Genomic DNA, 26,632 nt, shown 5'->3' on the forward strand with positions numbered 1-26,632 from the left:
TATTAATATCCATTCCATGAAAGTAAAACACTTTCGTAGTTATGATTATTTGTGCATTTACTTAAAAATTGTTTCGTGATATGAAGTTGCCTTCAATGAATAACCTGGCAGGCGTAATGTTTTTTTTTTAAATTAATAATTGAATAATTATAGACCCAAGTTTAAAGGCTTTGTAAAAACATAAACAAATATAAAGAATCAATTCAATCCTCATTATTATTTTAATAAATCCATAAGGATCAATAATTTTCTTTCAATGCATCGGTATTTGTTGAAACTATCACTTATTGTAACATAATAAGTTGCATATATTATATGCAACTTTACTAAATAATGTCTCTTTTTCATACGAAAGTCGCACTTTTATGAAACGTATACCGAACCGTAATATATTCAGTTAATATATTATAATGAATCCGCTTCAAATTTCCATTCGAAATCTACTTATAAATAAAATAGCTGTTTATAAAATTTAACAGCCACACTCCCCAAGGTCAATCACTTCCCGGAAGGGTCCATTTCTGCCTTCATGGAGTCTTCGTAGACCGAATACCCCATCGAGGGGTTCATCTCCATGTTTGGCCGGCGTTGACCTCTGTATGCGATGTCCTGGGCCACTGTTGACCTCGACCAGCCTCCGCCGTGCGGTGATCCGTGCTCGGTCGTGTAGACTACGTGATTCTCGCTGCCACCACTGCTGGTGAGTTTTTTCAACCCTGACTGAAATAATTATAAATATATTAAAAGTAATTCCTAAATTATTATTTAATTTAATAAGTAATTCACATCAGTATTCGTAGAACCACTACCCTAAACCACTGACCCCATTTACATCCCTTGTACCGGATGTGAATAGATAAAAAAAATATAATAATATTTATCTTCATTTTTGCAAACAAACTGAATGGTTTCGTCCACACGACAACCGCAACACGCACGGAGCTTCGAGAACTAGTAAGTTATTTAATAAATACTTGAACATTGGTGGAATAGCCAGTATAGTTTATTTTACCCATTTGCTTGTTTGAAGCGGCTCAGCACTTTATGTGGGCTTTATCTGGATGGAACCATTCATGACAAAAAGGAAAAAATTAAAACAATTCAACAACAAAATACAAAACATTTAAAATAGTCATTAACAGTCAAGACATTGATGAAAGCTCCATTATACATATTATTATATTATTATGTAAAAAAAAAAAACAACAAAAGCATTAATCCTTCGGTAAGGTTAGGAGATGTCGAAATAGCAATTCAAGCAGTATTATTTGGCTTCGATAAGTTTCATTTCATTTGAGAAAACTTTGCAATCCATTATACATTTATATTTTGATTCACAACTCACTATACAAAGATCCATAACAAACCCAATGTACACAATATCTAAATATGAATTCTCATAATAAAATACGGAGAAAAATGAGAATTTCTAATTCATTAAGAATCTTTTCAGTTATCTGGTTGAAACAGAATTGCAAGCTCTAAACGAATGCATTGATAAGTTTTCTGATAAACTTTTAGTAAAATACGAATGGAACACATGTTCATGAAAACCTAATAGTTTCATATTTCGGCAGTACATATTATAATAAAGGCAAATGCAGGTTCTGCAATCCCGTTTTTAACTGAACTACCAATAATAGATTCTTTAAAATTAGATTTAATGCTTAAAAGCAGTAATCATATAAGTAACCACCATACAAAGAATAGGCAAGTGAAGAAAAAGCTTACTGAAGTAATGAATATGTATTTGAAGTAGCACGCAAGAGATAAATTGAGAATTGATACTTAATAAAAAAATGCAAACCTAAGTAATTTATATCTTACCAATAGTAGTTTAAGCCAGGATAGTATGAGATGAATGAAGAGCACCCAAGATTCCTCACTTGGGAGGTGAAGAACAGAAATAGAAGGTAGTAGAGAGAAGAAGAAACCGGAGAGTTTCCATACTGAGATAGACCACCAAACGCAGGACAGAAGGGCCGACCAGTCCTTAGGGTGGCTTGAAGCTTATATCTTACCAGAAGGGATAACACAAGGGCTATCTTGGCGATCATGAGAGCTGCAGCTGAGACGATGGCCAGTTTACCAATGAACAGTTGACCCAAAACTCCAAATATTCCTATAGCTCCGTACATTAGGATCTGCATGTGCTTGTGGTGCTTTTTTCCCCTTGCTGCAAAAATATGATAATCATTTTAGTGCTTAATCAAAATGATAACAAATATCATTAAAAAGCAATCATAAATGTAAAATAAAATATGTGAATTATTACTATAAAAATAATTTTCAATAAAACCGTTGCAATGGTAAAACCAACTTGCCAGATTTTTTTTCAATTAATTAAGTTAACAAATATGACACAGAACAAGGCACAGAAAAATAAAAAAAGATAACGGTCTCAACTACGAATCAAATCTACGATCTCTGTCTTACCAAGATAACGTCTTTAATCACTCGACCATTGGGACCTAATTATAAAACTCCCTTTTTGTTGATATCATATTTCATATGCAGAATTAAGAATATTATTTTGCAACTAATTTCTCCCATATATTTGACAGCTTCTCTTTGAATGATTACAAATTTCAAAAGAATTTGTTTGTAACCTATTCTACATTATATAAATATTATAGTTATTATTTTAGTTGTTTTTAGTTATTACATTTAATAATTCATAGGCTTCGCCAATCATAAAACATGTGAAAAATATTGCAATGTGATACCATGACATGGTTAAATTGATATATTACATTGAAATTTTTCCATACTTCATGAAGGAGACAAAGTTGTGGTCTGAAAAAAATTGCGTTGATAGAGTTTTCTAAAGAGATGAAACTGAGAAAATTTTAAGTCAGAGCTCACTGTTTCAAAGATTTTTCTATTAAAAATAATGACGAAAAAATAAATCAATCAACAATTTGAACTCTTTCAAATAAACATGGAAAAATACCAAATAAGGGTGACTCACTTTCTCCAACACTATTTTCGATATTATCGTTCATCTTGAACTGAATAACAAGCGATGAAATGTATTCATTAACTTTTGTGGTCAAGATCTCATTTAGCGACATGCCTTTCATTGATCTCTGTGAGTTTGCAACACTGTTCTCTTCCCACTGCGGGTCCTTCTTGATAGAAACACCATCCGTAATCTCGATAGTCCTGTTGCTCTTCAACTGTTGGTCCAGTTTGTCTACAACCTTCCTCTTAACACAATCCATCATTCCCTTGTGCTGCAGGCAGTGTTTCAAGGATAATACAAAATCAAAGCCTTCTTTTCTCAAACTAGGCTCTTCCGCTGAGGATCCATGGATGAATACCACGCACAAAACCAACATAAACTTCAATAAGGACAACATATTGAATTATATAAATATACTGTAGAAGAAACGTGATATTGACGATGATTGCAAGGCTACACTGTACCATATTTTGGACAACTTTTGGTTTTATACTGGAATCTTCAAGTAGATCAGAGCGTGACAGTCTGAATGCTGTGTGTGGTACAATTAAATGGCTTAAGTTGGGATAATTAACTGAGTTTGGCAAACATGAGAGGTGACTATGGTGGCGTGAAATAACGTGAATTTAATTTAGGCTGTTGTTCTACGCACCTTGTTACATAGTATTTACTTTCTTTTATTTGAGGAGAAGATATTTTCAAAATCAAGTTAGCAAATAATGTAATAAGTTTTAAAACATAACATATACACTTAAATATAGAGCACTTCATTTAAATATAGGATTTACTTCTACTCATCGTCTTTTATGCAAAATCTTCATGATGCCATTTCCTCAGATGAGTAGGCATATGATATGATGAAATTCCAGACTTTACTTGCATATTATCTTTTCTTAATTCAGTTTCCAACATATTTTCATTAAAAAACTTGAACATATATTTTTTGGTTTTGAAATGACAAAATGCATAGTTCTTACCAGATTTTTATTTATCCAGTTCCTACCTATATTCAACCATCACCTTTCTGGAAAAGGATTTGAAATTTAGAACAATGACAAGAACACTTTGCGAATTTCGAGTGCATTTGTTTGAAAAAGACCAGAACAAGAATTGAACTATTGGAAAAAAGTCGTTGGATGTTTATCGTGTGTATAATCTTTGAAAAAAGGAATTAAATTATATTGAAAGTGTTTGTGTGTTGTGGCCACAATTATTACAACTTGATATTGCGGTGGAACTCATGTGATTGTGTTGTGCTTGAACTAACTATATTGTGTCGTATGCTACTTCGTGGTGAGTGATTAGTCTCCTTTTTTAACTTATTTCATACCTTTTTGTATCCCTAAACATATGATCACCCAATCCAAACACATATCATTCATTTTCAATCAATTTCATTCACAGTCTACTAATCATGTTCATCTGAAACTGTAAATCGCAAGCAGTTTCGGATGCAACATATATAATTCTTGCTCGTTATATGGCTCGAATCATCGTTCTGTATTTTCTCAATCATTTCATTTTCATGCAAGTCATCTACGACTTATTGTTATTTCATCCTGCATGTCAAATGTCGAAAGAAACGCCACCTCGCAAAAAGTCATCCCCTAGAATGCTGAATAACATTTCAGCAATAGTAGTAATAATGTTGTGGTCTAAAAGGGTTAGCGTAATAAAAAAGTAAGAAGACAAACAAATCTGAAGAGAATTAATACTTTGGAGAATGTATTTGGAGATAGTAGATAAAAACACAGCTTTTTTTTTTTTTTTTTTTTACAGTATTACCGCACAAGAGTCCCAACTGCTCCCGTCTGGAGCCAGTGAGACTATGGCATCCCCAATTGGGGTATGTTGTGAGGCTGAGGGTATTGGGGAGGGGAGGGAGATGGGGAAGAGGAAGGTGGGGAAGTACCTGGCTATTCAGATCTGGTCACCAAACACGGCTAAAGCCATTTCAAGCAACGTTTCAATTCTGAATGGTGGTCTTACACCAGGGCGATACTGAGAGTATCTTCCACTCTGGAACGTGCCGCAAATATACTATATATTATTTTTAATTAATTAATTGTGAAATAACACAAATTAATCAAATAAAATTTATTTGCGCACGCCGGGTTCGAACCCGCGACCTTCGGATCTGTAGTCAAAAGCGTATACCACTAGACCACGCCGGCCGTCGAATAAGCTAGTTCGTAAATGAATAGGCTAGTTCGTAAATGTAAGTATAAAAGCAGTAATTAAAATGCAGTTACTGTGTTTTGCTTACAGTAAAAGAAATATTGCGTTTTTACATTACCAATAGCGGTCTTCCTCATCTTTCGTATGGTGGAGGTAAGAGAGTAACATTTATGTCTGTCAGCTAGTCTAGGGCTTTAGGCGTCGGCCTGTGGAGCTCATCAATCCCTGTGGGGAATGAGTGCAGCGGGTATTCGTTGACCATATGTTTGGTGTTCTGCACCGCATCCCTTCACATATCACCGACTTTTTGAGGCCCCAACTATGCATCATGTGGGTAGAGCGGAACCAACAGCGTAGAAATTGCGACAACATTTAAAAAAAAAATATATATATAAATATTTTTTTTTAATTCGAAAAAAACGAGTACAACATAAATAATAACTTCTCCTATTCAACTCCTTTTTCTATTTTTTGATAATTACTGTGTTTTTGCTTACCGCTGCAGAAAAAAGTAACAAAAAATATCAGGTAAGGAGTGTAGTGTTATTTTTAGTATAATTTTAGAGATAAATAGAGAAGAATACCTAAATTAATCATGCAAGTGGTTATAGCAAGAAGTCGGGGATGTTCGAAGAAGATAATAAGGCCAAATCAAGTGGAACAGATACTTAAGTCGGGTGTTGTCAAAAATACGATGAAAGTCGAATGGAAATGAGCAAGAAAAATTTGTTCGGATAAAGTAGTAAAACAATTCATCACCTCTTTCTACCACTGCGGACAAATTGTGTGATGGGTGGCTCGTTATATTACATAGGTAAAGTAAAGTATAATTTATGCTAGAAAGCTGTGTTTACTCCACTCTGTTTTTAAATGTTGTTGATTTTTTTAATAATAGACATTTGGGCCATAACCGAACAGGGATTATTTATAACAGGGATCTGTTTACTTTCTTGAATTTGGTAGTCAAAACGTAAAATGTTTATTTATTTTTAGTTGAGGTCATTTGATTTGATTCAATTCGTGATTTCATTGTGCGTACATCATATCATTCTTACAACCTACATGTCCATATGTTGCTCCATTTTACTCTTGATATTACTGTATTTATGTTTACATTATGATTTTATCAGCGTTAACGCTGTATTGTTATAAACATAATTCAGTTATTGTAATGTACAGGTGAACTGTTTAATTGTAGTCTTAGTATGAATACACTTGGTATGAAAAGTATTCAATAGATGTTCACCAAAGATTACGAGGAATTACTTCATTATCGTAAGATAATTATAATTAATTCGCGCCCTTGATCTGATTTTGCACAAAAACGACGCTAGACAAAATTAAATCTAAACATTATTATTTTTATAATTAATGTCTTTTAGGACATACGTCCGTTCTATTGGACAGTATCAGTTATTCTAACGAGGAAAGCAACTGGCTACCTAGGGATCGGCTGGCATCGACTGTACTCGTAACCATTCGGGTATTAATGACGTGCTGTCTTTGTCAGATGGCGTAAGTACCGCCATCTATGCAAATACCTTAAAATTACACTATCCCAGGGCAAAAGAAAAACCCTCAAAAATAAAAGAAAAAAGTTCAATATTTCTTATTAATTAATCTGTGAGAAATAGTTAAGATGCAGGCTAATTCTCCCAACAATGTTTTTATTTTTATTTTCATGTTTATTTCTGTCTGTATCTGTGTTTTCTACAATTAAAAAGAAAAGAAAAGTGTCGATGATATAATAGTGGTGTGACTCTTATGTTTATTTATTTATTAATTAACGCCCCTTTTCGGGGTTTTACATATAAATATTAAGAAATATACTCGTATATTATTTATTGTACATAACTGAATTGCTTCATTAACAAAATTTTATATATGTTTAAAGATAAATTGAAGATCTCCACTGACTTGGTATAATTGTTTCCCAATATTAAAATTACATAAGTTTAATGTATATAAGTTATTTGTTAAAAAGACCAGATTTTTTTGCACTTCCGCATTAACCATATTTAGTTTTACTACATTTAAATTAACATTATTTTACCGTATAAATTATTTTACGATATTATATTTTACGATTAAAATTTATTGTAACGTATCAATTTTTGTTTCTTAACATTGTAAAGACTTGCATATTATAATAGTTTTTTTTTTCAAAAGTATTTGACGAAATGCTGTGTTTTTTGAATCTTACATGACTGGAGTTACATCTCTATTATTCTAATTGACGGAAAGGATTCATATTACAATCGATTCAGACCGCCACACATGCGTTATAAAATATTTCAATATTGAATAACGAAAAAATTTATAATTTTTTCCGTTTAACATAAGCGATACTGGAGAAAATTGCTCAGGATACAATGAACATAGGTGCATTCACTAATCCCAAAAAGCCTGGTATATCCCAATCTTTCTCTTCTTCATTCTCTAGCCTAGCATATCTCACATATGTTAGCCAAACAATGATGATATTATCATAGTCTACATAGTCACGGTAATCTTACACCCAACTAAAAGAAATAAATAGACACCCATCGGAGCTGGGGAAAATGCTCAAGATTCCATGGATAACGAAGCCATGAATATATCCATTATGAAAGAGTAAGGCATCTGCAATCAGCTGTCAACTCTCTGTCGTCAGCGTATTCTAAAATATTTTAGACACGCTGCTCGACCTACTGAGAATTCCATCTGGAGAAAATCAAGGTCACTGGCGAAATAGAAGGCAGGATTAACTCAGGAAGATCAACTATGCGTTGGAGTCGATGCCCTTAGCTCTTCACATAGCTAAAACCACGAGGAGTGGAGGAGTCTGGTACTCCAGAGAATTTGGAGTGGGGTTCGTTCTCCTCAGCAATGAGGGAACAGCTCAAGAAAAAAAGAAGAAGAATAACTTCATGATTTTGGAAATAATCTTGATTTCTTCAGTGCATTATAACAACTACATAATCCACTTATTTTAATCATTAATATTTTAATGAAAAATATTATTTTTTACCTCTGAAAAATTGCAACATAACCATCGATGAATTTTTTATTTAAAATATTTACCGAAAGTAAAAACGTATTCAATTCTTTGAACTATCACAACAGTGTTCATCATAATATTATAATATTTTCTCCTGTACAATCTCTCTTTAAAAAACATAATCACCTTTAGGCACCAATATAATATAAAAATAATATGTAAATCGTATTTAATTTATTAAAATGGTAAATTAAAAAAATATATATCCCTTCAAAATGAATTTAATATAATTTTATTATCATTTACATTTTTTTTAATAAATTACAAAAGACACAACATAATATTGCATGCATAATATAAACCATCAATTACTAATTTTATACGAACATTTGTTGAACAGACGCATCCATTAAAAATCCTTAAATTTTCTACAAATAATGTTGCTGTAAATTTTATCTATTTATTTTTAGTGCGATATTATTAATAAAAAATAAATTAATCACCTAAACTTATATTACTAACTCTAGTAATAATTTTCGAACCCGAAGAGCATTATGTTATAACAGATGCCAAGTAGATATGGGTAGAAAGACAATTTTTTTGTGGATTTTAAAATATTTATTTGCGTGTATGAGAGATTATACTTATTCATGAGAAAAAAATGCTATTTTTCTCTTTCCTATTGCTCAATTAAGAAATTTCTTAAACGGTTATTTTCCAAAGCGGTATTGATAGTAAATAGTATGAAGGCAAATTTTGCATTGAAATAATTTACTCCCTAAAAATCTTTAACCTTTTACTGGTCCCATGCAAAATTTCGCACACCAGCGCCGGGTCTCTCCTGACTTCTCTTGGTAACAAACAGCTTCTCCAGTCGGTCTCTGAGATCATCCGGGCTGACTGGATGTCCGGCAGAGTAGGCAGAGGATTGGGCGTAGAAGGGGTCGATATTGTCCTCAGGACCCTTCTGCTCGGCGTTCTTGTAGAAATTGTCAGACTGGTAGCGGTTGCCATAGGCTGACAGACCTGAAAGATCTTGAAGGGTTAGTGTAAAGTTGTTCTCTTCAAGAAGCAATGAGTCGGAAAACGTAATTTAAAAATGTTAATGTGTTTTTGTCAATTTAATTTGAGTTACCTTGGGTTTCAAAACTTGTATGTTGGACAACGCCTATAGAAAACCAAAAGCTACAGCTAAAAATTTAGGATGTATTTTATATTCTTAACAATACTTTTGAACCAAGTGGTCGACTGTAAAATCGTTGTTCATTTAATGTTTATTTGGGCTTATAAAAGTGATCAATTCCACAAAAAGTTGTTGCCTAATTAATTATTCCACTTGTATACTGTACATCGTAAGTGATCGTGTGATTTCGTTGACTCTACAGAGTGCTACAATTCATTGTTTCATAACCTTGACAGTTCAATATTCATAATGTCTGTTCTACCTACTAAAGCGGGTACTAAGTCAAAACGTAATGTTGCCGTGGAGAGCCCCGCTGCCGAGGCTGGTTCAGAGCCAGACTATAGTAATATACTAATTTCGTTTAAAGACGAAATTAAATAAGAAATTAACAAAGTGTTCATGGAATTAAAAACAATGAATGATGCGCTAAGAGAGTGTCACTCCAAAATTAATAACCTCGAAGTCAAAAACAATGAACTTCAAACTAATTATAATTTGGCATTGTCCAAATTAAACCGTCTTGAGCAAACCTCATTAAAAAACAACGTGGAAATTATTGGCATTGGCAAAAAAATGAAAATTTAATAGATATCATAAAATTGCTAGGAGCCAAGGCAGGTGTTGATGTTATCCCGAATGATATTGATGGAATCTCTCGTACAAGGGTCAAGGAATTACCCAAAGATAATCCTAAATTTACTCGTCCAATTGTGGTAAAGTTCGCAGCCAGCCGCAGTAGAGATAACTTTCTTGCTGCCATAAGGAAGAAAGGCAGTCTCAACTCAAGTGATTTGAAGCTTCCCGGGACTCCAAAATTTATGTCAACGAGCATCTGACTGCTGCAACCCGTGCGCTCTTCAAGACAGTGAGAGACTTAAGCAAGGATAAACACTTTAAATTCAGATGGATCAAATACGGAAAAATATTTATACGCAAAAACGAAACTAGTCCCATTATTCAGGTGACATTGGAATCTGACGTGACTCAGGTTTTTTGCTGATAATCTTAGATTTAGCATCGTCTCGTGTGACTCTAAGCTATAATCAATTCATTTTTCCTATCTACCTTATCTTTTCTCCTACTTTAAAATATTATCATTTGTACTGCTTTTTCTTTATTTGTATAATATTAACAACTAACTCTTTTTATACTACCAACTTTAATACAAATTATCCTACAATTATTCTTCTTACGTTACTACAACACCACTCAAATATTTATAATTTGCTTGAACATGCTTACAACTATTTTATCAGTCTTAAATTTTATATATTTTATCAACTAAATGAACTAAAATATTGAATGTATATTATCAAAATGTGACTGGACTGCGTTCTAAGACTGATAAATTTTATTTTAATGTTACCAATAACAACTATGATATTATTATGATAACTGAAACTTGGCTTGTAGACAGTATTGCTAGTGAAGAGCTATTTGACAACCGTTACCTGGTATTTAGGCGGGATCGCAATGAGCAAAAACGAGGAGGTGGAGTAATGATTGCGTTGAAGAAGCACCTCAAAGCTCACAAACAAAATGACTGGAATACGAGTGCTGAAGACATCTGGGTGTCTATTTCGATTGAGAATTTCAAAAATATTCATTTATGTTGTGTTAACATACCATCAGGAGTCAAGCACTCTCAAAGCATAAATGCATTCATGGATAAATTATGTGCACTTCGAGAACTTTACCACGACGATCATTTCGTCATATCAGGTGATTTCAATTTACCACTAATTAACTGGTCTATTGGTAACGGTAACAGTATGCAAATTATGAATGGTTATCAATCTGAAATTATTTCCAAACTATCAGACACCCTTTCTTTTACTGATCTCTCGCAATACTGCACCTTCCCGAATAATAATCGTACATTCCTAGACCTTGTTTTTAGTTCGTTCCCTGTTAATGTGTCTAATACTGATAATTATCTCATACCTGAATGTAAACATCATAAAACCATTATCTTTGACATCAATATAGCTCTGAAAACCCCTATGGTGGACAACAAAAGGACAATCTATCTCTTCAGGAATGCTAATTTTGAAACGATCAATAACATCCTCAATAATATTGATTGGGATGCAGAATTTTTAAACCTATCAACTAATAATGCCATTGACCGTTTTTATGTTATTTTAAATGAAATTATTCGTTTGAACGTTCCATCAAAGGAAGTTCATATTAACAACTCTTATCCTTATTGGTTTAGTCCAGCCCTGATAAAACTTACTAAAGAAAAATATAAAGTGTTCAAAATGTGGAAAAAGTGGTCAAATCCTTTGGACTACCGTGAATTTTGTGTTCTTCGATCAAGGCAAAAGAAAATGTCTAGGGAATCTCTTAAACAATTTATAATAAACGCCGAACTTAATATATCCCGTGACCCGAAACATTTCTGGACTTATATTAAAGGAAAGAGAAATAATTCTGGTTTACCGCATATTATGAAACTGGGTGACATAACTGCCGTGAATCCCTTCGCAATATGCAACTTGTTCTCACAGCACTTCGTCTCAACTTTTAATCACAAAACTGCTTCCGATGTTCACTCTACCAATTATCACGTAGACAATCAAGTAAACATATCTTCGGTGTCAGTTTCCAAAGAAAAAATAGAAAAAATAATTGATACAATTTCTTGCTCTTTGGGTGCAGGTAGCGATGAAATTCCGGCATTCTTTATCAAAATGTGTAGCAAGGTAATCTCGAAGCCCCTATTATTGCTCTTTCAAACCTCATTGAAAGAAGGTGTCTTTCCGGATTGCTGAAAGTGTGCTCATTTTACACTAGTATTTAAGTCTGGGGCGAAAAATGAAGTCCGGAACTATCGTCCAATATCTAAATTACCGATATTCAGTAAGATATTTGAAAAAATTGTTCATGAACAACTGTATGACTGTGTCCAGTCTGTAATAATTGCTAACCAACATGGATTCATGAAAAAGAGATCAGTTGTCTCTAATCTTGCAATTTTCACTGAATATATTTCAAAATCTATGGATGATCAAATCCAAGTTGACGTAATCTATACAGACTTCTCTAAAGCATTTGATAAAATTGATCACAGTCTTCTTTTATCTAAACTACTAGCTCTGGGAATTCACGGGGATTTGTACCGATGGCTGGTCTCCTATCTTAATGGGCGCAATCAAGGAGTAACTAATTAATAGCTTCATATCTGAGATTGTAAATATACCTTCAGGTGTGCCCCAAGGATCTCACCTGGGACCGTTGCTGTTCACAATTTTCATCAACGACATTATAAAATGCTTTAATTATGCAAATATTCTACTGTTCGCCGACGATATGAAAATATTTTTTCCTATTAATTATATTATTGACTGTTATAAATTACAAGAAGATCTATACAGACTTGATGACTACTGCATTATCAATCATCTCAACATGAACACCTCAAAATGTTATGTTATTACCATCACTAGAAACAAAATAAAATTTGAACGTAACTACCATATAGCCAGTAAAGTACTTAAAAAGGTTACTCAAATTCGTGACCTAGGTGTTCTGCTTGACAGTAAACTTACATTCGAGGCGCATGTTGATATGATTGTGAAGAAAGCCCTTAGAATGTTAGGATTCTTATTCCGTATTGGAAGAGAATTCAATAATATTCAAACACTTAAAATATTGTATTTTTCTTATGTTCGCAGTCATCTTGAATTTGCTTCTCCCATATGGAAACCTCAATATAATATTTATGTAAATCGCATTGAAGCCATCCAAAAAAAATTGTCAATCATTTAAATTTTAAGATGAATATTGGTAACCACGGGATTAACAGCTCGATGGAATATTATGGACTAAAGCCATTAAAAACTGGAAGAGACTCCGCAGATATAATATATCTCTTGGTTGAAATCTGTTGGTTTTCCTAAATAAACAAAATAAAATATTTTAGGTAATAGTTGAATTATACTATTCCGGGAAGAAAATTATAAAATGTTACAAAAAAATTAAATTTATGATTCTTTAGTTTAAAGAATTACATGTTCTATATAATTTAGAAAATTATATAAACGATTCTTTATTTTAAACAATTACATGTTCTACGTAATCTAGGAAAGGTTTTTTATACATTATTAACTTGTAAATATTTATTTTCTAACCCGAACTTCACTTAATAAATCAGGTCTGAAACCACTCCGGGGGTTGATTTTGCTATTTTTTATTTTACAATTTTTTTTAAATTTCTGAATGAATAACATAGATCTACACATATTGCGAAACAAAAAATATCTGAAGCACCGGTCGATCACACACGAATTTGACAGCCACATAGGTTTTGACTTTTCAAATCACATTTGTACATGTGTGTCAGTCGTTAAGGATTCCTAAATAGATTAAATCCGTTGTTGATATGATTGTTTCCAACTACACATTGCTGAAATCTTAAAAATATTCCACCGAATGAACACATTGGCCAAGGGTAGGTTTTTCTCAGTCGATTTTTAAGTAATATCAGCGTCGGTCAAAATACGAAGGTATTCCCAAAGAGGTACGTTCAAGTAAGTATATGTTCATAGAAAATAACAAAAAAAAAGTTGATTGAAATAATATTCAGCGTATTCTAACCTTGTCCACTGCCATATCCCCCATAACTTCCATACCCTCCTCCATAACCTCCGCTGGTTCCGGAAGTAAAGGATTGTATGCCAAACACGCTGGCAGCCACCACGGCAATCTTGCTGAGAATTAGCGCCTTCTTGGACAGCAGCACGATCAAGCCGAACAAGATCGGTAGCAGTGTTGATAACTGGAACTTGAAACCCAGGAGAAAGGGGACCAGGAGGTTACGGGCGAAGAGACGAGCTGAAATAACACGAATAAAATTTAATTAAAAAAAGAGTTTATAATAAATGTATTTATACAAAATACAAACAAAATTGATAACACATACGTATTTCATAAAATACTAACATTCCATTTTCGTAATTATGTAGCTATATTTTTATTTAATGATGTATTTCCATAAAAAGCTATGCTATATGCGATGTGTAAATGGAAGGGTAATGTTATTTTTTTAGTTATTAAGATGATTTTTATTAATGTTGTTATTTTCTTAGTGTTAGTTTTAAATAAAAATTTGAATATTTGTGGTGTTTTTTTTCGCATTTTTAAATTATCAGATGGATTTTTTTTAATTAATTTTTTATTTGTTTAAGTTATAAGTACGTATTTTTTAACATTTTTAATTCTTTTATTAGATATTTCTATTAATAGCTTCAAAGAAAAGCTATTTATAGAAATATCTAATAATAGCTTTAAGGAATTCAAAATATTAATATTAATTCATGAAATAATTTCGTTCCTATTTATTAATAACTCCGTGACAGTATCGTGTAGTGCAACATTGTGAATCTATATTTTTTTTTCATCCATGATTCACGATCCATCTTATGTAGTTGTTTTTCGCACTAATTTTATGTAATACATTTCTTGTTCACGGTGATTGCGTCGTGTGGGGATTAAAACTTTCACTGTTGACTTATTTAATTTTAGTAAAATTGCTTTGAAAACCAAATATAGATATTCAATAATACTTATCTGTATCAGTATGTTATAATATATTTTTTCGACTATATGTCCGGGTTAAATTTTCCACGTACCTAAAAAAACTAAACCCTTCCACACACTTCACCACAAATGATCATCTAGTCAATCCACATTATACAATTGCACTATATAAGCATAATAAACACAAAACAATACAAGAAAAATACGTCAACTCACCAGAGATCAAATGGGAAAATAATTCACCGACTCCAGATATTTTCAAATCAGAGGGTTCGGCTCGGTAGAACTCCTAACTGGACCTATAAATCCTACTGATCCCTCAATATAAATATTTTAAAAATCTTTCGCAATCCTACATGATTCTTATGATTATTATTACTTAATAACTAGGTACGTATAAAAAAAAATGTATATAATATATATATAGGAAAAATAATATATAGGGAAATTATATATATATATATATATTTAATTTATAGTTAAAACATACATATATACAGGGTTTTCCAGTTTCCAAGAGGTGTTATTTTGATATTCAATCGTAAACAATCGTAAACAATCCTAAAGGGTTTTCCAATAAGAGGTGTTATTTTGATATCCAATCGTAAAAGATCAATGGTTTAATTGCTTGTGTAGCTCCGTCTTGTTGAAAGTCTCATTTTCGAAAAAGGAAGGTCCAATTACTCCGCGGGACCATAAACCGCACCAAACAGTCACACGTTGAACTTTTGGGTTTTTCCGAGCCCCAGATGCGACAATTTTGCTTGTTGACGGAGCCACCGAGGTGGAAAAGGGGCCTCATCACTCAAGGTGATTTGTATTTGATTCACTCAAGTAAATTTCAATAATTTCAATGCGTTGTTGAAGGGTGTATCGTTTCATTTTTATTCATGGCGTAGTTTCTACTTGTCAAATGTCAAAAAATTACAGCTTCAAAAGTAACATCTACCGAAATAGCGGGCTATTCAAAATAACACCTCTTATTAGAAAACCCTATATATCTTGTATACCTTGTATCTTGCCTTTTGGACCGAACAGACACGCGAAAGCGTTCAGTTTGAGACATAATTCAGGACATTAGGCCTCTGAAGATGAACAGTCATTTTAAGGACTACGTTACGCGGGTAAACCGAGAACATCATTCTACATCTTACACCCGTGAAAACCTTAACCATAACATATATATATATATAATAATCTCATACATTTTTTGTTTCAATTTCTATCTGTGTAAAATAAAATAAATAAAACAAAGATATAAAATGTACAAGTACGTTCACAAGTTATTTGAAAACAGTCACTAACAAAAACTAACTCTCTGGAAAACCCCTTGTGGAACTCAGTGGTACGCTGAAACTGGTCAGCACGTTGCTAAATAATATTAAAAAGATGTAAAAAAAGCATTTTCAGTTTGCTGAAAGTTCTGCTGGGAAAAAAGGTACTTTCAACGTCTGACAAATATTTCGCCATACCCAAAAGACGCTGGTTTTTGATAGGCAAACCGCTGTTTCAATTTGATAAATCTACCCAACATTTTTTTTAAAATATATTTTTTGATTTTATTAATCACATTGATAAATAAAGTCACTGCTTTACCGTTAAAAACGGAATTGTCAAACGTCAATCTTAATCTGTCAAACTTATCACCCAAAACTATACATTAGAAAGGTTCCTTATAGGACCATAGACACGCAAAAATAAATCAATTTTCAAATGTATTGAACCCAAATTTTGAAATGCATAGAATGCTAAATAAAAGTATAGCGCCTTTTTTTTCTGAAAAATCATTCCAAGGGCGTTGTAAGTTAACCGCTTCATTATATATTACATAGAAGATGTAAGCAGTTTATCACTCCTACATGAGTAAAGCGCCACAACCTTGCGACGAGAAAAGTATAAAACTCTTCTCTTATAATTTCCACAAGAAGCTCAATACTTATGAATTTCGATTCAAAGAGAAAGGTAGTTTTGGAAAGCGCCAATAGATGGCCGAAATACAAAGTTAATGTTAGTGTTAACGTTTCTTTGTCCAGTTGTGAATACAGCCTGCAAAATTTATTGGTCTCGTGGGAAAACTGTTGTTACCACATCCGGTGGGAAAGTGTGTTTGCAAGAATTTGCAAGTGTTACATTGAATGGATTACCAAAATTAGATATAATCTTGAGACGATTGGATCACAATCATTACAATGCAAAAAGTGAGAGTGAACCAGGAAATTTCTCATATCACAACGTTAGATGCAAATTAGTGAAAAGTTTTGTCTTGAACACGCACGGATTGTCGGTTAAAAGATTTTTGCAAAATTTTTGTATTGATGAGCGTTTTTTATTACATAATTCTCTTACAGTGTCTTCTCATACCGGAAATTAGACATCATTCGGAGCACTTTTCCAGTTCAAGTCGATACAATTTCCGTGTTTTAGCAAGTTAGCAACTTGCGAAAACAGTGTTATATGGTGTCCCTTTAACCATGTTTTATATGAAAAATATTTTAGGAAAAATAAGGAAAAATATACCGAACAACAATACGTATTGATTAACAAGTATCCATCTACCATCTGTATGAAAATGAGATATCAAGTTGTAATGTTTGAATCCCGTATAAAATAATAATATTTGAAATTTATGAAAAATTGAATATGCAGAGCGTATTGTAATTTAATAATCTTTATGTTTGAGAAAATTATTTGCGAAAAAACGTGGCAAATAGCCAAACATTTAAGGAAAAAAAACATAAACAACCCCTAAACTCATTTTATTGCTTAATTTCAGGTTTTTTGGAATGTCATGAAACACAAAGATAATCTAATTATAATTCTTTCTTCGTATGAGTATTTACTTTTTCATGTAATTTTATTTTATTCATTTTTTCAGTTTTACGCAAATGCGAGATGGAACCTTGTCATCCGATGCAAGTGGGCTCAAATGCAATGCAAATGGAACCATGTTGCTCCAAAAACATTTTACCCATTGCAGATAGAACTAAGTTGCCCGTAAAATTTGCAAATGAAGCATTGTTGTTCTAAAAAAAAATGTGAGGAATTTTAAATAGAACTTTTCCATGATTATCTGCTAACTTACATAGAAGTTGGACATATTATTTTAGATAGGGTTTTAAAGAGAATAATATTCTAAGAAACTTTTTGCAAAAAAGTCAATTCTGGCCAAAATGTCTAATAGAACCTTACTGTCCCAAGGGCACGGCACAGAAGTGTAAGAGAAAAGTAAATATTTTTTGTGTAAATGTGAAGAAGAAAAGTATTTGTATGAATTTTCTGAAATAATGTCTTTAGGTGATTGAATCAATGTTGAATACGTAGTTAAACATAAGTGATTTTTGTAAGATTTTTCTACCTAAGTCATTTCTTCTTTCTAGTGGAACATGATCTCACTTCGTAATTATCCAGTCGAACCAAAGACCTCCGCTTTCCAAGGTGCAAGACTTTTTTTGATTATAATAGGGTATTTTTATCTCTGACGAACAATGTTTCCGAAATATCTTCTAATAAATACCTATATTTTTGAATTTCAATTTGATTGCAGGTTTTCACGCCACACGGAAATATTGTAAGACCTTTTCTATTTTTTAAATTCATTCCAAGAATGAATTTGATGCGCGGACTTTTCCATACAAAACTTGAATTTGGATTTGAAGTAACAAAAAGGTATAACAAATATCTAGTACGGATGTGAGCTATTTTATTTGCGATATAACATTGTTAATTCTGAATTTGAAATATGAGATCGACAAATATGACGTTTGATAAATAGGTACAAATTGGTTGACACCTGTCCCGGTAAGACAAGAGATACTGGGTTCAATTCCTAGTTATGGTGGTTAACTTTTTTAGTTTTCTGCGGATTGTACTGTTTCATGTTTCATTTAGAATTATTAATATTATCTTCTACTTCAATGATATTTTATAGGCCATTAAAGGAATCGATTTTTGGTGATCTAGGAGGCAAATTTGACAATATTTATTTGCGTGTTAATGATAAATGTTTTAAAAAAAATAATTTTGTTCTACCTACTAGGCAAATATTATGAAATATACAGTAAAAAAAACTTTTGTAGGTCTACATTTAAATTACAATCGACTGAATTACGTTCGAACACAAATTTCCTGGCATATTGATTTTTTTAATAATATAATTTTATTCATAATAAATTTTTATTCATAAAGGCTGCCTTTACGATTTGTTTTTAATTATGTCTATTATAAGATAAGGCAAGATTATTTTTTAATAATAACTATTAACTCGCAAATAATTGCCCAGGTTGCCTCTCAAAAAATAAAATTCTTTAATAGCCCAGATTTCATAATTTAAAACACAAATAAATAAAATAGCTTATGTCCGCATTAGAAATTTGCTATACCTTTCAATTAAAATAAATATTAATTAGTTTGGTTAAGGCGATGCACTACGTAGTATGCAAAATCATGTGTTTTTGGTTTGAAAATTTAGTCGCCTAGAAATGTTTCAGGTGCTTCAATTAAATACCGAGAATATAATACATCTTGGCCTTTGAAATAATCGAGTATTTTTTACAAAAGTCATTTCATAATCCCAGAAAAAATAATTTATAAGGCCCATGAAAACAGCTTAAGAGTTCAAAATTTCCTACTTACGAACCCATTTTCAGTTATGGTTTTATTGTATAATGTGGCAAATTAAGTTATTTACAAAATGATCGGAAAAAATTTAAATATTTTTGCCTGAAAATCCACAAAATAAAACAAAAGGTACTTTTTGGCCATGTTTTTTTCTTGCATAAATCAAAACAGCTGGATGGTGTTAAGCGGGAATTTAAGCCTTATCTTCATCTACGTAAGGAGTGTTATTGATGGCGGTTTGATTCAAAATATTACATGACGTAGTGCATCGCCTTAAGCATTTCGGTCTCAAATTCAAAATTAGGTTTGTACGAATCAGGTAGCGCAGTCGTTACTCTAAAGGCATAGTTACATAAACTACTTTATGTAATAAATTTTCACCGAAACCCAACATTTTTTTTTAGATATATATGTGTTTAAATGCTAGATTAAATAATAATTACCAACCTGTGCTTGGTTCCTGATCAACTCTCTCTTGATCCCTGATCCTAGGATCTATGACAAACTCCAGGATGCTGTTGGCTGTCAGGGTTGGTCCAATCCTCATCGTCAGTCCGGGGTGAACATAGCTCAAATCCCACTGCATTGCACGCCTACTCATGAGGGTACTTGCTCCTTCAACTAAAGCCCTGGGAAATAAAATATTGATAAGTAATTACGTAATTCTATGAAACAATTCATAAGACCAATTCTCTCTTTACTGTGTAGAACCAGAGAAACTGTAACACCATCGAAACTGCGCGAGTATGATATATTTAGGTTTTTGGACAACTTAAAACAGTATTCACAAAGAGGTAGGTTAGTTAAGGATGATAAAACGATGAGTATTGATAACTGCTTATTGCTGGCGATGTAAAAAATTGTAATTGTTTATGTCAGTAATTATTAATTTATGTTTTTTGCTGCAATAGAATTAAATATACCCCTTATAGGATGCTTAGTAAATTATTTACAATAACGAATAAAAATAAATAGTACACTTTATTATTACCTAAAATTTGATATTTAGGGAAATCTGTATTAAGTAAAAATAAAATCAAAATATTAATGGCTTTAGGTACCTGAAATCCATTGGATCTCTATCCAAAAAGTTGCTGATATCTCTTGGTCCCGCATCATCCCTTTTAAGGCTCACCCCATCCGCCAGAGCAAATTCTTCCCGTTCTTCCAAGTCTTGTAACTGCCTCAAAGCTTGATGTCCAAAGCAGGTAACGAGACCTCCGGAAGGTCTATCAGGCTTCAAACACGCATTGAATTCAATGGATTTTGAAATTGTATTCGTAGGGACATCGTTCAAGAGCTGGACTTCCTTTGTGTACGATACTAAAAATGCTGTTATGATGCCTAGACTAAGCCTGTTAATACCGTATTGATGATTGGCACTCATTTTCTATGCTTTTGAAACCACTTTACTTAAGTTTTTACACTTCTCTAAAAACAGAATTCACTTTAGGGTATGTTAAGGCGTTTAAATCACAGAACGGAGGAGTTTTGTTTTAGTAAAGGATATTTACTATCTGTGTTTTCTTTGAGTCAGTTAGTTCACTTGTTACCACTTGGGTATTTTTTTAGCAGTGACCAGATTTGGCGAATTTTCGCCGCCTATATATAATTTCCTCGGTCATGTTCTGGTGAGCAGTCTCCATTGTCTGAAGTCTGGGAAGAAAGCGAGTGACGATTGTTAGCTGCGAAGTGAACTCAAACGATGGGAAATTATCTCATTTGTGATGATGTAAAGGAAATGCTGATTTAGAGATAGAAACTACGTCTCGAATTCGCAATGGACTATGAAATCGCAAACTGAAGAATCTGAATTCAGCAGATTTGGATTCGCTAGTTGCCAAAATGCTTTTCTTAATTACATATTATTACTTGTTATTTCGTTTGTTTAGTGGATTTTTTTACATGCGAGATACATGTTTGCATTGTGTTGTCGTTGAATGTAAAAAAAGAAGAAATAAATTGAACCTCGCTGATTTATTGGGGTTATATTTAAATTTCACAGCTGCTTTTAAATGTATAAGTTCCAAAATTATGGTATTTATGTTGTGCTTTGATGGTAATTAACATATTGTCAGAATTAAATTTTTTGGGTTAATCAACAAGAACGTTCTTTATTTTAAAAAAAAGTAATTGTCCCAACTGCTGTTCCCAAGAGTCCGGCTGGAACCAGTGAGACTGTGAAAAACCCAGTTGGGGCACATTGTGAGGCTGAAGGTAGTGAGGAGGGAAAGGAGATGGAGAAGATGAAAGTGGGGAAGTACCAGGCTATTCAGATCTGGTAACCAAACACGGTCAAAGCCATTTCAAGCTACGTTTAAATTTTGAATGGTGGTATTACACCAGGACAATACTGAGAGTATCTTCCACTCTCACATATAATATATAATACTTACTTTAAACAGTGATTTCTGTCACTGAGTAAAAAATATGAACCAAATTTTGGTCACCGGTGACTTATAAATGTTTTATAAAAAAATTTAAACTTTTTTTTAATCCAAATGTCATTGGTTACACATCCGTAAGTCTCCGTCTAACACCTCACGTATACCCTAGCAGTTTTTTATTTATTTAAAAAATAAATAAAAAAAACTCAAAACTATCACAGTATACTTATATTCTACTATCTTTGCCGGAGACCAAATTTCATCAAAAAAATTTACTCCAAATAATGTCAGGAATCACTGGTAAGGTAAGTCAAGTACGTCCATTGACACCCCATTACTTTTTTGTTGACTTAATTATGAAATAACACAAATTAAAATAAAACATACTTGCGCTCGCCGGGATTTTCTTGCTTGGCTCTTGGCTTTGCTCTCTGGCTTGCTAGTCCAGAGCCTTACCCCTCCACCACGGAGGGCGTTATTATACCAGTATAGAAAACAATGATTTAAGATTTAAATTCAGAAGACAGATATATTTTTAACCTTTACAGTGATATACTCAGTGTACACTCATATACTTATGTACACTCATCGTACGTTTAGAGCTACGTGATTATTGTATTAAAATATTTTTTCACATTAGTTAAAATACGTAGGTACTTATACATTCTTACTTTCAACCAGAGCTTCCTGAGCTTTTTTGTTTACGAAAGTCAGTCCTTAAATTAGAGTCGAAGTGGCGGATTGGGCGGAAGGAATATTTTTTTTGCTTGTTAGTATTTGACCAAAATGCCCTCTTATTTGACCTCAAATCTGGAATCGTTGCCTATATGTATATCCCTCAACACCATGTCTATATAAGTTAAAAAGTATCTGAGATGTATCGTATTATATTATATTGGTATAAAACAATTAGAAACCGCATCAAGTCAGTTGAGAGCACCGGAAGGAAAAGGTTTTAAATAAATGTAGCGATCGCAGAGGAAATAGTCAAGAAAGTCTTCAATCTGATGTTCCCTGGAGCCTTGATTTTGGTTTACTTATGATAGATGTAGAATTGCAATAGGAAATTTGTAGTCTACTTTATTAATGGCCGGAAAAACTATTGAATAAATCCATTGTTTTATAACGGTTGTATAGAATTGTGTTGACCAATTTCTAATTTTGTTTTTATAAAATAATGAAAGGTCTGTCACAGACATATAGATGATAGGGTGTGATTAAAGTTTTAAGCTAGAATGGAAATCCAAATTGTCTAGCTTTGGTGACTTAGCAGGGGTACCGTTCTCGGGGGAGGATTGTCTAGGTCTTGGCGGCGGATGACAACCTACTGCGTTGCGGGTCGAATCGGATCTCCAGTCGGACTCTCTCTCTACCGATCTCCTTAAACCGTGGTGAGAGGGATGGATGCATATATCCGTCACTCCTGGACGTTGACTCCAGATTCTTACCCATCTCTCTTATTTTTCCTTCCCAGAACTTCCTTTCAACCATTTCCCTAAAAAGGACCTCCACACAGCGTCCCCAAAGATGACATAGGACTTGAGGGATTTTTTTCCTCAAGACCTTCTGTGTAGAGCTTACGTAAAAAAAGTCAGTCAATTAATAGCCAGGAACTTCCAATCCTTTCTCTTTCCCATAACCTTCCCTTCCCCATTATCTTCAGCACCTCGAGGTTGGGGGCAGTTGGGAATCTTGTGCGTTATTAATTTATAAAAAAATAATATCATTTTACAAGCCCACCTATCTCTTTTCTAAGGTGATACCTTTAGAACTTTGTTTTGTATCGCGGCATCCGAGCGAAAACGTGTATTTATGACTCATGACAACAAAATAGAATAAAACGTCAGAGGTCTGATTAATACGTTTATTTGAAAACATTACTTTCTTCCGTCGTGTCGGATGCTACTTAACCCTGGAAGCGCACTATAAATTTTGACTACCGTTATTAACATTATGCCTTATTTTTTACCTTCTATTTTTGTGTTAATTGTTTTTTGTGTTGAACTCCATTTAATTTTTATGACAAAATAATGTTAATCAAATTTTAAAATGAAAATGAATGCCGAAATAGCTGTCACAATAATAATATCTTAAATACCTGCAAAACTTAATAATAACATTATTTACATAAATTTTTAATAAAAATCCTACATTTGGAATTTGAAAAATAACTGGATAAAAAAAAAACGGTTTTAAAATTTAGGTAAATATTTTTACCTAAGTACCTGCCTTTTTGTTTAGGCACATTTCAATTTGGAAGGCGAGTATGGGTACCGCCGCTCCAGGAACCGTGTATTTGAAAAGCAACACTTCTGCCATAGGTCACCCCAAGTGGTTAACTTTGTTTGGTAACTTAGAGGGGGTGTCGGGGTTCATGGGGTGAGGTTTGTCTAGGTCTCAGGTCTAGGTCGACGAAGACCCTTTGATTTCACTTGCACTCCAGTCGGAAAAAAGTATTCATACGTCCGTAACTCCTGGAGACACTACATATTCCTATCCACCCCTCGTACCTGTTTTCTTCCCAAAACTTCCAATCCTTTATTTACTTAAAAAAGTCCCCAAAGATGACATGGGACAAGAGGGAAATCATTTTCATCAGGGCCTCATGAAATGGCTTAAGTTGGAATAGGTTAAGAATCGACCGGTTAGTCTATATTATCGTCTTCGAAATTATCATCATCAGAATTTTCCCTCTTGGCAAAATCGATCTCAATTACCGTCTATTAATAGAAATGAATGCACGAAGTTTTTATACAAAACTTTAATATGAATTTGAGGCTAAAATACCGTACAAAATTATTATTAGTGAAAAAAAATTCTAGCACGAATTGTGTTCTATTTATTTGTGTTTTAAATTATGATTTATAGGCCATAAAAAAAAGAAATATTTTAGAGGCAAAATTGGCATTTATCGTGAGTTAACATTAAGTATTAAAAACACTTTTTAATACTTCATGAAAAATTTTATAAAAAAATAAAAATGAAAAAAATTTGTGTAGAAATTTTATTTAGAACGGGTTGTTTCGGAAAGTTTGAACAGTTATTGAAATTTCAAAGTTGATTTTCATATTCTGTTATTATGTCAGTTCTGTCAAGCAACTAGCCTATAATGATATAATAACAGGACTTGAATAAGACTTTCACAGAACTCGAAGATGAACTTTGAAATTTGATGAACTGTTCAAATTCTGCGAAACAACCCATACTTAATACATTAGAATTTTGTTCCACTGTGAATTGGTTATTTTTAATCGGAATGTACGCCCATCAAACAGCCTTTTAAAATTATATTCTGTCATATGTAGTAAATAAATCGAAATTGGTTTTTAAACAATCGTCACTAATTCAAAAATAATTGCCAAAGTTACTTCAAAAATCATAAAAAAAATTGATTTCTTATATCGCCTTTATTTCATAGTTTCTAACACAATTAAATAGTAGCATATGTTAGTACTAGATTTGCTATACCTTTCAATTAAAGAAATAATAATAAGTTTGGTTAAGAATTTTGGCCTCAAAATCAAATTTAATTTTTGTATGAAAAAGGCCTCGCAGCCGTTCTTTTTAAGAAACCCCAAAATTATATAAATTTATTTCCGAAGAACTAATGCAACCTCCTGTGCAAATTTGTTGGTTATATTATTATTAATAAGATTTCAGACATAATATTTGGCTAATTTATATAGCGCCGTTTTCGTGAGAAATCACCTCAGAGATGGCCTCTAGAATTTCTCGTTTTTTTTTTTTTTTTTTTCACTTGACCTATACTAAAGTGTCTGGTTTTTTATTGTTGTGTTCTTTTACATACGTATTGTCTTAAAACAATAAGTTACATAGATTTTCATTGTCCTACCTTCTGGCATTTTCCCCGCATGGCTAGTTCAACATGTGTGGGACGAAATTTAGTCTTATCTATGCTAAAATATATTCAGGTAATTGATTTTTTTAAATGCAATATTAAAATAATCATTGTTGTTTGACCACGGTCGTATGAGGGTTTGAAGAATAAATTGTTGAATTGACGCACACACCTCAGCCTCTGTCAGCTGCACAGATGATCTCGTAGTTAGCATCGAAGACAAAGCGCATTTCTCCCATCAAGTCAACCGCCATCAAACCCACATCCCGCACTGTAATTTTAACATTATTATAATAAACTCAATATAGACTGAAGGCTGTCAAAGTTGTTAGTAGGAAACTGGCGAAAAATCACATTATTGTTGTATCCGATAGCAGGACTTTATATACACGGTGTCCGGAAACTCGTAGTACAAGCGGGAAACTGGAGAATCTACACCACATGGGGAACCCAAAAAAACATAAAGTTTTTTAATTTCAGCATTTTCAAAAAAAAAAAAAAACCAAAAAAAAATATTTTTCGGCTATTTTAGGGTTAAAGTTTTTTCTGGTGTTAAGGGTTGAATAACAGATGTTTTAACCCTGCAGAGCAGAAATATTTTATGATTACACCGGGTTAAATGAAGGGTGATTTCAAAATAATGCCTCAAATCCGAGTTTCTTCATTTGTTTTACTTTCAAATAGTTTTAATTAGTTGGGTACTTTGATCTTCAGTAATAATTATAAGAATTTGATTAAAAAAAAAAAAAAAATCAACTTCAAACTCGATTTACTCGATAACGAAAGCTCAAATAAAAAAAAAATATACTACAAAATCGACTCCAAATGTGATGTAGATTCACCAGTTTCCCGCTTGTACTACGAGTTTCCGGACACCCTGTATACCTTAATAATTGAAATGTTTAAAGAAATTAATATT

The 26,632-nt window shown here is 32.8% G+C and overlaps 1 protein-coding gene across 1 annotated transcript; it reads right to left on the reverse strand.

The window, feature by feature from the left end:
• Positions 1-498: 498 nt before the first annotated feature.
• On the reverse strand, positions 499-20,854 carry Osi10a (Osiris 10a). The gene is made up of 7 exons (XM_089646696.1): positions 20,529-20,854; positions 19,915-20,096; positions 13,909-14,145; positions 8,949-9,149; positions 3,077-3,301; positions 2,022-2,176; positions 499-720 (listed from the first exon to the last, which is right to left on the reverse strand). The coding sequence occupies exons 1-7, from the start codon at positions 20,852-20,854 to the stop codon at positions 499-501; spliced, it is 1,548 nt and encodes a 515-aa protein (XP_089502822.1).
• Positions 20,855-26,632: the final 5,778 nt, after the last annotated feature.

The sequence above is a fragment of the Hesperophylax consimilis genome, chromosome 25 (genome assembly GCF_061612785.1).
Source record: "Hesperophylax consimilis isolate HC1 chromosome 25, BYU_Hcon_1.0, whole genome shotgun sequence".
In the NCBI taxonomy this organism is placed as follows: domain Eukaryota; kingdom Metazoa; phylum Arthropoda; class Insecta; order Trichoptera; family Limnephilidae; genus Hesperophylax; species Hesperophylax consimilis.

Coding starts and splice junctions, on each gene's coding strand:
- Osi10a (XM_089646696.1), bottom strand. CDS start 20,854: ATGAGTGCCAATCATCAATACGGTATTAACAGGCTTAGTCTAGGCATC. Junction 14,146..19,914: donor TGATCAGGAACCAAGCACAG/GTTGGTAATTAT, acceptor GTGTTATTTCAG/CTCGTCTCTTCGCCCGTAAC. Junction 3,302..8,948: donor TCAGGAGAGACCCGGCGCTG/GTGTGCGAAATT, acceptor ATGGATCCTCAG/CGGAAGAGCCTAGTTTGAGA.